At 39.5% G+C, this 13,869-nt stretch overlaps 1 protein-coding gene across 1 annotated transcript; it reads left to right on the top strand.

Moving 5' to 3' along the window:
• Positions 1–410: 410 nt before the first annotated feature.
• On the top strand, positions 411–854 carry LOC145950540 (uncharacterized). Its single transcript, XM_083061634.1, has one exon. The coding sequence runs from the start codon at positions 411–413 to the stop codon at positions 852–854; it is 444 nt and encodes a 147-aa protein (XP_082917760.1).
• Positions 855–13,869: the final 13,015 nt, after the last annotated feature.

Here is a 13,869-nt window from a genome sequence, read left to right on the forward strand (position 1 = left end):
AGGAAGCGGACAAGTCGCTCCCCTTGTTCCAATGCTTGAGGAAGAACGACAGGTTTGCGTGGACAGATGAATGTGAGACGGCATTCGGCGAACTCAAGCAAGCTCTCACCTCACCGCCAATACTCTCCAAACCGCAAGCCGATCTCCCATTGTTGATGTATTTGTCGGCATCCGATAGCGCCATCAGCACGGTTTTAGTACAGGAAAGAGGTAACTCCCAATTACCCGCTTATTTTGTTAGCAGGGTGTTACAAGGAGCAGAGGTTCGTTATTAGAAGATCGAGAAATTAGCCCTTGTGATACTCGTTACGGCGCGGAAGCTGAGACATTACTTCTAGAGCTATGAGGTGGTAGTTCGAACAGATCATCCGATTAGGCAAGTACTACAGAAGCCCGACTTGGCAGGAAGGATGATGAAGTGGTCGGTGAAGCTATCAGAGTATTCCATCAAGTATGAACCGAGAGGAGCAATCAAAGCTCAAACGCTAGCAGACTTCGTGATGGAACTAACCTCACCGGCTGAGGAGGGCAGTATTGAAGAAACAGAGTGGATCCTATCGGTGGATGGAGCTTCGAACCTTGGAGGGAGTGGAGCAGGAATCGTCCTGGAAGGACCGGGAGGAATTTTGTTAGAACAATCATTGCGATTCGAGTTCCGAGCAAGCAACAACCAGGCCGAGTACGAAGCGTTGCTGGCCGGCATGACATTGGCAAAGGAAATGGGAGCCACGAGTCTATCAGCACGAAGTGACTCCCAACTGATCACGGGGCAGGTAGCTGGCGCCTTCCAGGCGAAGGACCCTCAACTGGCTAAGTACCTGGAAAAGGTTAAGCTCTTATCAGAAAATTTTTGAGAGTTTAAACTGAACCACGTACCCCGAGAACAAAATTCAAGGGCCAATTTGCTCTCCAAACTTGCAAGCACGAAGAAACCAGGAGCCACTCGGTCAGTCATCCAGGAGACGCTAGCACAACCAAGTATAAACGAGGCGCAAGGGAACGTCCTATTTATCTAGGAAGAGCTTAATTCATGGATGGGACCGTACATCGCATATCTAATTCGGGGGGAGTTACCGGAAGAAAAGAAGGAGGCATCGTTGGTGCAAAGGGAGTCGGCCAGGTTCGTAGTCATCAACGAAAGATTGTACCGAAGGGGCTTCAGCTCTCCCCTCTTAAGGTGTTTGACCATGCCACAAGCAAAGAGAGTAATGGATGAGGTACACAGTGGAATGTGTGGAAGCCATATCGGAGGTCGAGCTCTGGTATATAAAGTTGCCCGAGCCGGATACTTTTGGTCATCCTTGAGGAACGACTGCGTCAATTGGGTCCAAAAGTGTGATGGATGCCAAAGACGTGCAGCCTTACACCATTCCCCGGCCGAACGACTACATTCAATCCTATCTCCCTAGCCCTTCCATAAGTGGGGGATTGATATTCTCGGTCCATTCCCGATTTCGATAAGGCAACTGAAATTCCTGATAGTGGCGGTAGACTACTTCAGTAAATGGATCGAGGCAGAGCCAGTTGCAACCATCTCAGCAGAGAAGGTAAGAGCATTTCTTTGGATGAATATAGTGTGCAGGTATGGAGTCCCTCAAATGCTTGTTTCCGATAATGGGACACAGTTTGCAAGTACAAGAGTTCATGATTTTTGCAAAGAGGTCGGCATCCGAATGGCATTCACTTCTGTTGAACATCCACAGTCCAACGGCCAGGCGGAGTCAGCCAACAAGGTAATCCTTTCAGGTTTGAAGAAGCGCGTGCAAGAGTCAGGCGCTTCATGGGTGGAAGAGCTTCCCCGAGTGTTATGGTCGTACCACACGACTGTTCATTCAACGACCTGAGACACTCCTTTCAATCTGGTGTACGGAACCGACGCCATGATCCCGATCAAAATTGCAGAGCCTTCAGTGCGCGCTACGGCTTTTTCTAAAGAGGAATCCGACCAGGGAAGGCGAGTTGATTTAGACTTGATCGCAGAGACAAGAGAAAAAGCAAGAATAAATCAAGTAGCAGCCCAGAGAAGAGCTGCCTTCAAATACAACACAAAGGTGAATCCAAGAGACTTTATCGTAGGCGACCTAGTTTTGAGGCGTGCTCAGCTAACATAGATGAGGAACAAGCTGTCTCCTAAATGGGTGGGCCCCTATAAAATTGATGATGTGGTCAGCAAGGGAGCTTACCGACTGAGGACCTTGGATGGAGGGTTGATACCGAGGACGTTGAATGCTGCAAATTTGCGTTTTTACTATAGCTAGTTTCTTTATCCATTTGTATTAGGTGCACTCTTTTCCTAACTCAGTATTTTGTCCCCATAAAAAAATGAGGGGTTTTTGCTGAGAGGGTTTTTAATGAGGCACCGACCTTTCAATTCTAATAAATGTCATCTCACTTTCTTCTTTCATTGTCTCCTAACACATGATATCTTAAAGGCACACAAACTCGTGATTGTCGGCAAGAGTCCGACTGGGCAAGTATAAATAACTCGAAGACAAACTCGTGATTGTCGGCAACAGTCCGACTGGGCGAGTATAAATAACTCGAAGACAAACTCGTGATTGTTGGCAAGAGTCCGACTGGGCGAGTATAAATAACTCGAAGACAAACTCGTGATTGTCGGCAAGAGTCCGACTGGGCGAGTATAAATAACTCAAAGACAAACTCGTGATTGTCGGCAAGAGTCCGACTGGGCGAGTATAAAAAACTCGAAGACAAACTCGTGATTGTCGGCAAAAGTCCGATTGGGCGAGTATAAATAACTCGAAGACAAACTCGTGATTGTCGGCAAAAGACCGACTGGGCGAGTATAAATAACTCGAAGACAAACTCGTGATTTTCGGCAAAAGTCCGAATGGGCGAGTATAAATAACTCGAAGACAAACTCGTGATTGTCGGCAAGAGTCTGACTGGGCGAGTAAAAATAACTCGAAGACAAACTCGTGATTGTCGGCAAGAGTCCGACTGGGCAAGTATAAATAACTCGAAGATAAACTCGTGATTGTCGGCAAGAGTCCGACTGGGCGAGTATAAATAAATCGAAGACAAACTCGTGATTGTCGGCAAAAGTCCCACTGGGCGAGTATAAATAACTCGAAGACAAACTCGTGATTGTCGGCAAGAGTCCGACTGGGCGAGTAAAAATAACTCGAAGACAAACTCGTGATTGTCGGCAAGAGTCCGACTGGGCGAGTATAAATAACTCGAAGACAAACTCGTGATTGTCGGCAAGAGTCCGACTGGGCGAGTATAAATAACTCGAAGACAAACTCGTGAATGTCGGCAAGAGTCCGACTGAGCGAGTATAAATAACTCGAAGACAAACTCATGATTATCGGCAAAAGTCCGACTAGGCGTAAATAACTCGAAGACAAACTCGTGATTGTTGGCAAGAGTCCGACTGGGGGAGTATAAATAACTCGAAGACAAACTCGTGATTGTCGGCAAGAGTCCGACTGGGCGAGTATAAATAACTCGAAGACAAACTCGTGATTGTCGGCAAAAGTCCGACTGGGCGAGTATAAATAACTCGAAGACAAACTCGTGATTGTCGGCAAAAGTCCGACTGGGCGAGTATAAATAACTCAAAGACAAACTCGTGATTGTCGGCAAGAGTCTGACTAGGCGAGTATAAATAACTCGAAGACAAACTTGTCGGTATTTGGACGACTAGATGACTTGATACTCATTTTTTACTTAGAAAAAATTGGCATATTTCCTAGTCGGTATTTGGACGACTAGATGACTTGATACTCATTTTTAACTTGGAAAAATTGGCATATTTCCTAGTCGGTATTTGGACGACTAGATGATTTGATACTCATTTTTTACTTAGAAAAAATTGGCATATTTCCTAGTCGGTATTTGGACGACTAGATGACTTGATACTCGTTTTTAACTTGGAAAAATTGGCGTATTTCCTAGTCTGTATTTGGACGACTAGATGATTTGATACTCATTTTTTACTTAGAAAAATTGGCATATTTCCTAGTTGGTATTTGGACGACTAGATGACTTGATACTCAGTTTTTGACTTTGAAAAATTGGCATATTTCCTAGTCGATATTTGGACGACTAGATGACTTGATACTCATTTTTTACTTAGAAAAATTGGCATATTTCCTAGTCGGTATTTGGACGACTAGATGACTTGATACTCGTTTTTAACTTGGAAAAATTGGCGTATTTCCTAGTCGGTATTTGGACGACTAGATGATTTCATACTCATTTTTTACTTAGAAAAAATTGGCATATTTCCTAGTTGGTATTTGGACGACTAGATGACTTGATACTCGTTTTTAACTTGGAAAAATTGGCGTATTTCCTAGTCCGTATTTGGACGACTAGATGATTTGATACTCATTTTTTACTTAGAAAAATTGGCATATTTCCTAGTCGGTATTTGGACGACTAGATGACTTGATACTCATTTCTTGACTTTGAAAAATTGGCATATTTCCTAATCGGTATTTGGACGACTAGATGACTTGATACTCATTTTTTACTTAGAAAAATTGGCATATTTCCTTGTCGGTATTTGGACGACTAGATGACTTGATACTCGATTTTAACTTGGAAAAATTGGCATATTTCCTAGTCCGTATTTGGATGACTAGATGATTTGATACTCATTTTTTACTTAGAAAAAATTGGCATATTTCCTAGTCGGTATTTGGACGACTAGATGACTTGATACTCGATTTTAACTTGGAAAAATTGGCATATTTCCTAGTCCGTATTTGGATGACTAGATGATTTGATACTCATTTTTTACTTAGAAAAATTGGCATATTTCCTAGTCGTTATTTGGACCACTAGATGACTTGATACTCATTTTTTGACTTTGAAAAATTGGCATATTTCCTAATCGGTATTTGGACGACTAGATGACTTGATACTCATTTTTTACTTAGAAAAATTGGCATATTTCCTTGTCGGTATTTGGACGACTAGATGACTTGATACTCGTTTTTAACTTGGAAAAATTGGCGTATTTCCTAGTCGGTATTTGGACGACTAGATGATTTGATACTCATTTTTGGCTTAGAAAAATTGGCATTTTCCTAGTCGGTATTTGGACGACTAGATGATTTGATACTCGTTTTTTACTTAGAAAAATTTGCATTTTTCCTAGTCGGTATTTGGACGTTAGATGATTTGATACTCATTTTTTACTTAGAAAAATTTGCATATTTCCTAGTCGGTATTTGGACGACTAGATGATTTGATACTCGTTTTTAACTTAGAAAAATTATAGCATTTTTCTAGTCGGATTTCGGACGAACTAGTTTCTCTTATTCAATTTTAACTTAGAAAAACTATGGCATTTTTCTATGGCGTTTTATAGTCGGAGTCTGGATGACTGTTTGCATTGAGAATCAATTTTTAACTTAACTTAGAAATATTTCATATTTTCATCACAATCGGGGCAAGAACGAGCATATAAGAATAACCAACAATGAAACTACGAGAAAAGAAAAAGCTTCATAAAGTTTTCAACATCAGTACAATAGAGTTCCAAGGTGACAACGCACCAAAAGCACAAAACATGAAAGATAAAGAATATGCTGAAATAAAAATCAGTCGTCTTCAGGAGGATCCACAAGCTCGCCATCCACAATTTCTTTGAAGTAGCCGAGGCCTCCAAGGTCAATATCGGGATGAAGGAATTTAACTTGACTCGTAGCTGCGTTGAACCCTTGCACGAATTTCTTAAGCGAATCCACCTTAGTGGAGTGAAGATCAACCTGCAACCCTTCAACTTCAGTTCTCACCGAGGACAGCTTGGCTTCAAGAGCTTGAACCGCGGCGACACTCTCGTCTCGGGCAAGTTTGAGTTCTTCAAGCTCCTTCTCCAAAACGGATTTCTTAGAAGCCCAATTCTTCCTCTCGTCATCAAAGGCGCGCCGACCCTCAAGCAGCTTATCCCTCTCAGACTTTGCCCACTGCACATCCGCCTTCCCCATTTTCACGGCCTCTTCGAGGGAACCGATCTTTTTTCCCTGCAGCTTGATCTCTCGGGCCATTCCACGAATTTTATCTTCATTAATGAGAGACAAAGCGGAGAGACGATTAGTCAGAGATTCAACCCCCTTCGCAATTGAAAAGGGGCTCATTTTCTCTAAGTCCTCCTTATCGCCCTCAAGCAAATCAGTATTGCGGATGTGGGACGAATGGTTAAACTTTTCGTCCGAGGAGGACAAGGTTTTTCCTTGGTTAGCACCGTGGTCAAGTGGTTCCCAGTTGTCCCCAATGCACATACTCAGCATCCGCTCAGCCGACTGAACCTCGACGTCTTTCTCCAGCTCCTCTCCCCCGATCTCAGTGTCGAGATTCACTAGGGTGATGGGATTCTCGGTCTCTTGACGACGCTTAAGGGGACTCTCGGCAACCCTATCCTTCTTTGGAGGGACCCCCGCACCACTCGCCTTTTCACCGACCGTCGCCACCTCAACAGCTTTGGAAGCTTCTTGCTGCTTCCATAACTTCCTCATCTCGTGATTGCTCAAACTCGCCATTTTTTCTGCGTAAGAGTTGAACACACATGTTAACATTATAAGAGAATACAAAGATCAAATGAAAGAAATAATAAGGGTTATCGGCGAGAGACCGACTACCTATATAGATTCTTAATTCACTGGGTCTATTTTCTAAGTCTAGAAGCCTAGTGGTGTTGAAAACCGTTTGGAGCTCCTCAAGTTTTTTAACATCCTCTCGGTCCTCCTCGGCGACCTTCTCCAATGACAGACCACCATAGGATACCGTTCGCTGGTTCCAATACAAAGGGTATCCATCAAGCAAACTCTCATTACCAGGAGTACAACGAAGTCGAAAATACGACTTCTTAAAGTCTTTATAGGACGACTGGAACAACGTCGAGAGCCCTCGCCCATTGACCCCACCAACAGACACCCAACTAGTACGCTTACTCACTCGAGATTCAAAAAAATAGAAAAACTTATCTAAAGTAGGAGAAATACCAAGACCCATACACAAAATCTCAAACCCTCGGACAAACGCCCAACTGTTTGGGTGAAATTGTGTAGGGGCTACATTCAATGTCTGAAGCACCCCTTTTTCACACTCAGAAAGGGGCCACCTTACCCTAAGCTTCGAAATCATGGTAGTATAACAAAAGGTGAACCTCTCGGAGGAGGCCCCTTTCACGCATACGGGCTCCCTATCAACACAGGGTTCGCAAATAATCACACTATGCCCCCCCTCACACACCATATGCTCACTACAGAAGCTATCAACTACGGCCCACGAGTTCATACAAGAATCGCAACGCAAGACATCATCTTTAACCCACTCATACAATTCCTTATAGTTTATGGAGGCCATTACAGATGAATAGATTAACTTAAGCAACTACTAAGGTTTTCTTTCCTTTTTCTGCAAAACAAAAAGACCAACGGGTTTAAATAGACGCGTACCTAAGGGCACCCAACAACTTCACCGGAACGCCGCAAACCACCGTGGACCAAGGAAGATGAATCACCACGAAGGAGATGCTAAGCCCTAAAAATGGAGGAAATGAAAGCAAGGACTGAAGTAGTGAGAGACCCTAATATATATAGGCAAGAGAGGCGTATCAAGAAATGCACCTCTTGGAAACGCACCGTTTGACGAAGAGACTCGCATTTAAGAGTTACGGCGCAAGCTGGGAACGTTACAACTTTCAACAGTAAAGCTACCCACACATTTCAGGACACGTGGCACTAGTACCATCGTTTCTCTAAAAAGCCAACCCGCAATAAATGCATGTCACAGTAACGCAACACGAAGGGACACCTCTCGGACAGCTACGTGTCAACATGCCCCACAATTCAGACGGGAAGACGAATGACCAACCCACTACCAATTTTTCTCGGCGTGATACCGACCATCACCACGGCGACTAGGCTTCAAGCCCTCTCGCCTTATCGGCTCAAGGCTGGAAGGCAAGTGTACCTTCCAACTGGACCCCCAACTCGTCTAATACCCGACTAGTTTCCCAGGCCACAAGCCCTCTCGCCTTATCGGCTCAGGGCTGGAAGGCAAGTGTACCTTCTCGATAAAATGCCGACTTGACTAACAACTCGTCTAATACCCGACTGGTTTCCCAGGCCACAAGCCCTCTCGCCTTATCGGCTCAGGCCTGGAAGGCAAGTGTACCTTCCCGGTAAAATTCCGATTGACCCCCCTACTCGTCCAATACCCGACTGTATCGCCACAGGTGCGATCGTACCAACACTAATGCACAAGTGAGGGGCACTCGTCATTCTCCCGACAAGTCCCTTAGTATGGGCTTTGTCGGTAAAATCCTGACTTGACTAACCACCACTCACCCCCGCGGCCTCGAGATAAGAACGGTTAAGGAGAATCCTGATAATTTCGGGGCCCACGAAGCCTATGAAGAGAAAAGTATAAAACCTAAAACCCTAGAGCTAAGAAGGGATCACACTTTTGAATGCTCTGGCTCTAAGGCACGATCTAGGAAAAAACTCTAGTCCACCCTTTGGCCGGAACAACAATATTAAAATCCAAGCGGGCCTTGGTATGTTGTGGAGAATTCCAAACCCTATGGTATGGCAAAATCACCAAGTGGTCATTACATTGTTGTGATGTGGTATTGTTGTAGAGTCCATCCGTTTCATAGATTTTTTGCAAGGTAGTGTGAATGTAGAAAGGTCTCTATGGTCATCTAACTAGACCTTGGGGATATGGTAAAGAGCCTCTAACGAGGCGTGAGGAGACCATGGATGACTGTAATGCTTAAATTGGATCCTAATAGATATCCCCTAATTGAGAGTGATTGAGATGGTCACCTAGTATTGTGTGGTGATCCTATCCATGGCTCCTAGGCTTCCTTGAATTACAAGAGTCTTTATATCATAGTTTTAAAAACTGGACCGGTTATCAAACCGCTTAGGGTACTGAATCAAAGGTTGAACTGGTGGATAATATTAATTGAACTGCATGACCCAGTTTTTATTAATTTTAAAAAAATATTCATGGTAAATATATTTTATACTTATAAATTTCAATAAATTCATATCCTATTTTAAATTTCAATTTCCATCTTATTTAAAATTATCTCTATTTTTATTTTGTATAAAGAAATACATAAAAAAAAATTACATGTTAAACAATATATTAATACAAATTAAAAATATAAATAATATGCACATATATAATATACTTGCAATTGATATCACAAACTAATATATGTAATATCTACATAGATATTATATTATTAAATATATAATTTAAAATTAATAATATACTACAAAAATTATTTAAGTTGCATATATTAAGTTATTTAAGTTGCATATATAATTCATAATATTTTTAATTTAAGTGTTTTTTACTATAAAAATCTTTATTTATTATGCTTTAAAAGAGTGTTACAATTTTCCAAGTGGAACCATATTTGACAAAATAAAACTCAGATTTAGCAAATGTAAGTTCAAATCAAAATTTCCTTTTAATGGATTCTAATTTTTTTTATTTCTCATTTTTTTTTTCTTTGACAAAGAATTATTTCGCAATTTTACTTTGTTGTTGAATGATTTTTGCTATTTTGTTTTGAGTGTGTTTTGTCTCCTGACTTGATAAAAATTATCTCTATCAATGACGGGTGGCGATGGTGTACCGAAAGTAGTAAATTTAGGGAGTTAAAGTAATTTGTTCATAGAAATATTTTTTTTTCATGATATGGAAAAAGAAATTATTTTTTTTTAGTAAAATAGTCTATAGGAAATGACACTTGCAATTAGATAAAAATAGGTTGAATCTTAAATAAGGACTTATGAGTTAACCTCTTTAAAGTTTGGTATGATTTGACTTGTTTTATAAAAACATCAAATTTAGATTTTTAGAAAAACTTATTTATATATATATAAAAAAAGGGTAGGCTTAGACTTATGAAAAAAGAATATTAGGCCTGATAAGTTAGCCTATTTATTTATATAATATAATAAAAAATTAATATAGATATATTATTAAAAATCTAAATAAATAAATAAATTTATAAATAAAAATAAATTATAAATATTTAATATATTTTTTTTATACAATTGTTATTTTTTTATTATAAATTTATATGCTTATGATTTGTGGATGAGTGTACGTCAACATAAGGTTAAACATGAATTGTGTAACACCCCAGTTTTCATACCTTATAACAAGAGAATGAACTTCTATTATCAAGGAAATGAGCTCCTAAAGCATGAGAACAACATGTTATGACATTAAAAGGCCCAAAGCCCAATAAGGGTGTTTTAATTGGACTATTCACAAAACGGAACGGGCCGCTCCCAAAACTGGAATGAAGCGTTCCCAAACTAGAACAGGACGTTTCAAACTACTAAAAAGCCTATAACCGTAGTTGGGAACGGACCATTCCCAAATTGGGATAGGTCGTTCCAAACATGGTCGTTATAAGTTAAACTCAACTTCATAATGGACCGTTCTGGTTTAAGAACGGGCCATTCTAGATGCAAATTTAACATATGATGAAAAGATCCAGAACGGGCCGTTTAAGATCCAAAATGGGTCATTCTGGCCACTTCAAACATTTTTAAATAGTAGACTCTGACACTACTCCTAGACACACTCTCTAAAGACCAAGAAGAACCAAGAGAAGGAGATCAACCAGATTCTACTCTAGCTTCATCTTCTGCTTATCCAGGTAAGGGGGAGCGAGAAACCTCGCTCGGGGGTGTAGGAATAATTGTTGGGTAGCAGGATTGGCCCCAATTGCCTGATGCATGCTTTTAGGAACAAGCAAAATATGAAAGTTTTCTGTTTTGCACTCTGAATGTTTTGTTGCGTTTCTTGTGTGATGTTGAGTGTAAATATGTGTTTGATTTCAAAATTAGATAAATTTTGATATGAATTATAGTGCTCTATGAGTTCTTGAGAGAACCCTATGAGAAATAGGAAATTTTTTTATGTTTTTTATTTTGACTTCTGAGTTTTCTATTGTTTTCTTTGATGTTTTTTGAATGTGAATATGTGTTTAATTTTGCAAATAGATAAGTTTTAATATGAATTAGAGTGCTCTGTGGGTGTCCGTGGGAAACCCTATGAAGTGAAATTATGGATATTTCGAATGAATTTTGAGGCATTATATGTAAAATTGATGATGGATTCGTGTTTTGGATAATATATATTTGGAGTCTTTTGACCGATTGAAATATTATATTAACTGGCTAGTTGTAAAAAATGTGTGAACTCGTGAAGTTGGATTTATGACCGTTATGCTTTGATGTTATGAATTGCGAATTGAATGTGTATGATGTTGGATAATTTCTTGGTACGGTTTATGTGTTATTCTGATGTATATGTCTATGAGAAGTTTCTTGTATGAGACTATGTGAATATGATGAGACAATGTGAAAAGTGAATGAGACACGAGACATGATGATATCTGATAATGAGACATGATGATATGTGATAATGAGACAAGTGAAATGATGAGTCAATGAAGTGTGAATGTGTGACATGCATCATGTGCATAAATACTTTACGGGTACGATATGGAATACACTGCCAAGGAAGGCCCCCTTGTGTAAAAGCTTGGGGATTAGTCCTTGGAGATAGCTCGGTTTGTAAGTCCCAGTCTCGCCCATTGTGTGCATGAGGTGTATCTTGTGCGACTTAGCTATCCTGACTAGACCTTGGTAATATGTCCTTCTAGTGAGAGTGCGTAGAGAGTGTGACCTGGCATGTACTCCTAGACTACTCTATGTGTATTGCTAGTGGAAATGCACCATGTGATATGTGACTGGCGCCACATGCATGCATTTGTGAGTCGAGTCCATGGAATCATTGCATAATTACTGGCTATGTATGTGCTACTAATGTATGTATGACTTGAGTTGTGCTTGATTAACGTGTATTTTGTGTTGTGCTTTGTTATGATTTGTGTGTGTGCTGCCTGACCATTATTTTTACACCTTAACCTAAGTGAGATATTTCTCACTCTCCTATTTGTTCTATGTGTGTCTTCTACTGTGTTGCAGATGACCATCAACATGAGGATGTTGGTGATGAAGCTTAGGTTTTAGTTGGGCGTGCTCTGATAAGATATGTGAGGATGTAGTTAGGTTTAACTTAGAATGCTACTTTTGTTAAATTGATTAGAAGACCTTAATTTTATCCGTTTGTAATTTCCATATTAGACTATGGTTTATGTTTTATGAATGTGAGCTATTTACCCTTATGTGATTAGAGACTTGAATTTTATTTATGAATGTTTTTATTTATCTCTATTTATTGTATAATTATGTATGTGGGGCAGAGGGTGTCACATTCAGTGGTATCAAAGCCTCATTGATTCAATCCGAACGTGTGTGTTATGTGTTTATCATGATTCCGTTATGTACTTTGACAATGTTTTGTTTGTTGTGTACTTTGGTGATGTTTTGCTTTATAATGATGATGATGATGATGATGATGATGTTCTCTTTTGTGTTGTTACTATGGTGTTTAATTAGGTGTTTCTCTTCTTAAGATATGGCTAGTAGACATGATATATCTTAGTTGATGCTATTTATATTACTTTTCTTCATTCTTATGATTTCTTATTTGTTTTTATACTTATTGCTTACGTAAGAAGTATTGGTTGGGTGGTATAGCTTGTGTTGTGAGCATATGTGCAAGTAGTAGTGGAGGAAGCATCGTCCTAATGAACTAGAAACTACTGGAACCTTGGTTGTGGGTGGGACATTGATTCGTCGAGTGTATTGAGAGTTTATGGTTGATGGAGTTTCTGAAATCTATAGTTGTAGCAATTGAATCCAAGGAGGTTTTATGTTGAGAATTGGAGTTTTGGTATTCTTGATGAGAGATTGAAATGTTGGTATTTCCCTTGAGTGTTGGTGCTTACATGTTAACCTTTTTATAGTTTAGGTAGCATGTGAGTTTTATTGTCTAAGACTTTATGCTGAATATGTGAGTTGTTTTGGTTTAGGATTGTAGTGGGAAGCTTGGATATGAGTTTGAGGTGAAAAGGAGTGATTTTGGAAGGGTTGAGGTATTTTCATGACCTTAGATGTTGATACACTATTGTTGTCTGGTGTAGGGGATGTTTGCACTGCAGTTTTGTTGTGCCCGTACGAGTTCCTTATTGACAGATTTAGATTTTATTGTCTTCACAAAAGTTGTAGCCTTGGACGTTATCTTTCCAAATGGAACTAGAATCAGGTAAAACAGAGGTCTAGAACTCCAATTATAGTTGTTTTGGTGATCAGAGGTCTAGCTGTATGTGCTGAATATATCTGTTGTGGTTTTAGAATTTTAGCTAAGATGATATTTTTAAAATCTCATGTCTTCATAAGAGTTGTAGCTTATTCTCTTAGCTTTCTTTTGAGATAAGTTTGAGATCATTTGGATGAGTATAACTCTTTGTGTATCTTTTTCTTTGATAGTTGTTGAAGGGAGATGTATGTTGTTATAATGTCTTTGAGTTGTTAGGCAATGCAAGGATAAAAACTAATTTGGTTATGATGTTCTAAGGCGTTGTCATGTGGATTGAGAGGTTCTTTAAGGTTGTATGATGCTATGTGGTATAAAGTTGGTTCATGTACATGCTATATGGAGTAAATGGTGATTGATTCGTACATGTTTAGGGTTGGTATATATGGATGTTTAAAGTAAGTATTCTAATATGATTTGATATGCGTGTATGTTGATATAAATAGAATTTTAAAAAGACTAATAGGTTAGTTCAAACTTTAAAAAAGATAAACTAGACCTATAAAAAAATCTATAATAGATAATAAACTAAACTTAAATTTCAATTTTATAAAATATGTCCAACTTATATATTAAAAATTTAGTGTACCCAATCTTATTTCTACCCCCACCTGTAATTATTCTCCG

Source organism: Cajanus cajan, chromosome 8, assembly GCF_000230855.2.
Source record: "Cajanus cajan strain Asha chromosome 8, NIPB_CcT2T_4, whole genome shotgun sequence".
NCBI lineage: Eukaryota > Viridiplantae > Streptophyta > Magnoliopsida > Fabales > Fabaceae > Cajanus > Cajanus cajan.

What these genes read in the sequence shown, in the direction of transcription:
- LOC145950540 (XM_083061634.1), top strand. Translation starts at nt 411, where the DNA reads ATGATGAAGTGGTCGGTGAAGCTATCAGAGTATTCCATCAAGTATGAA.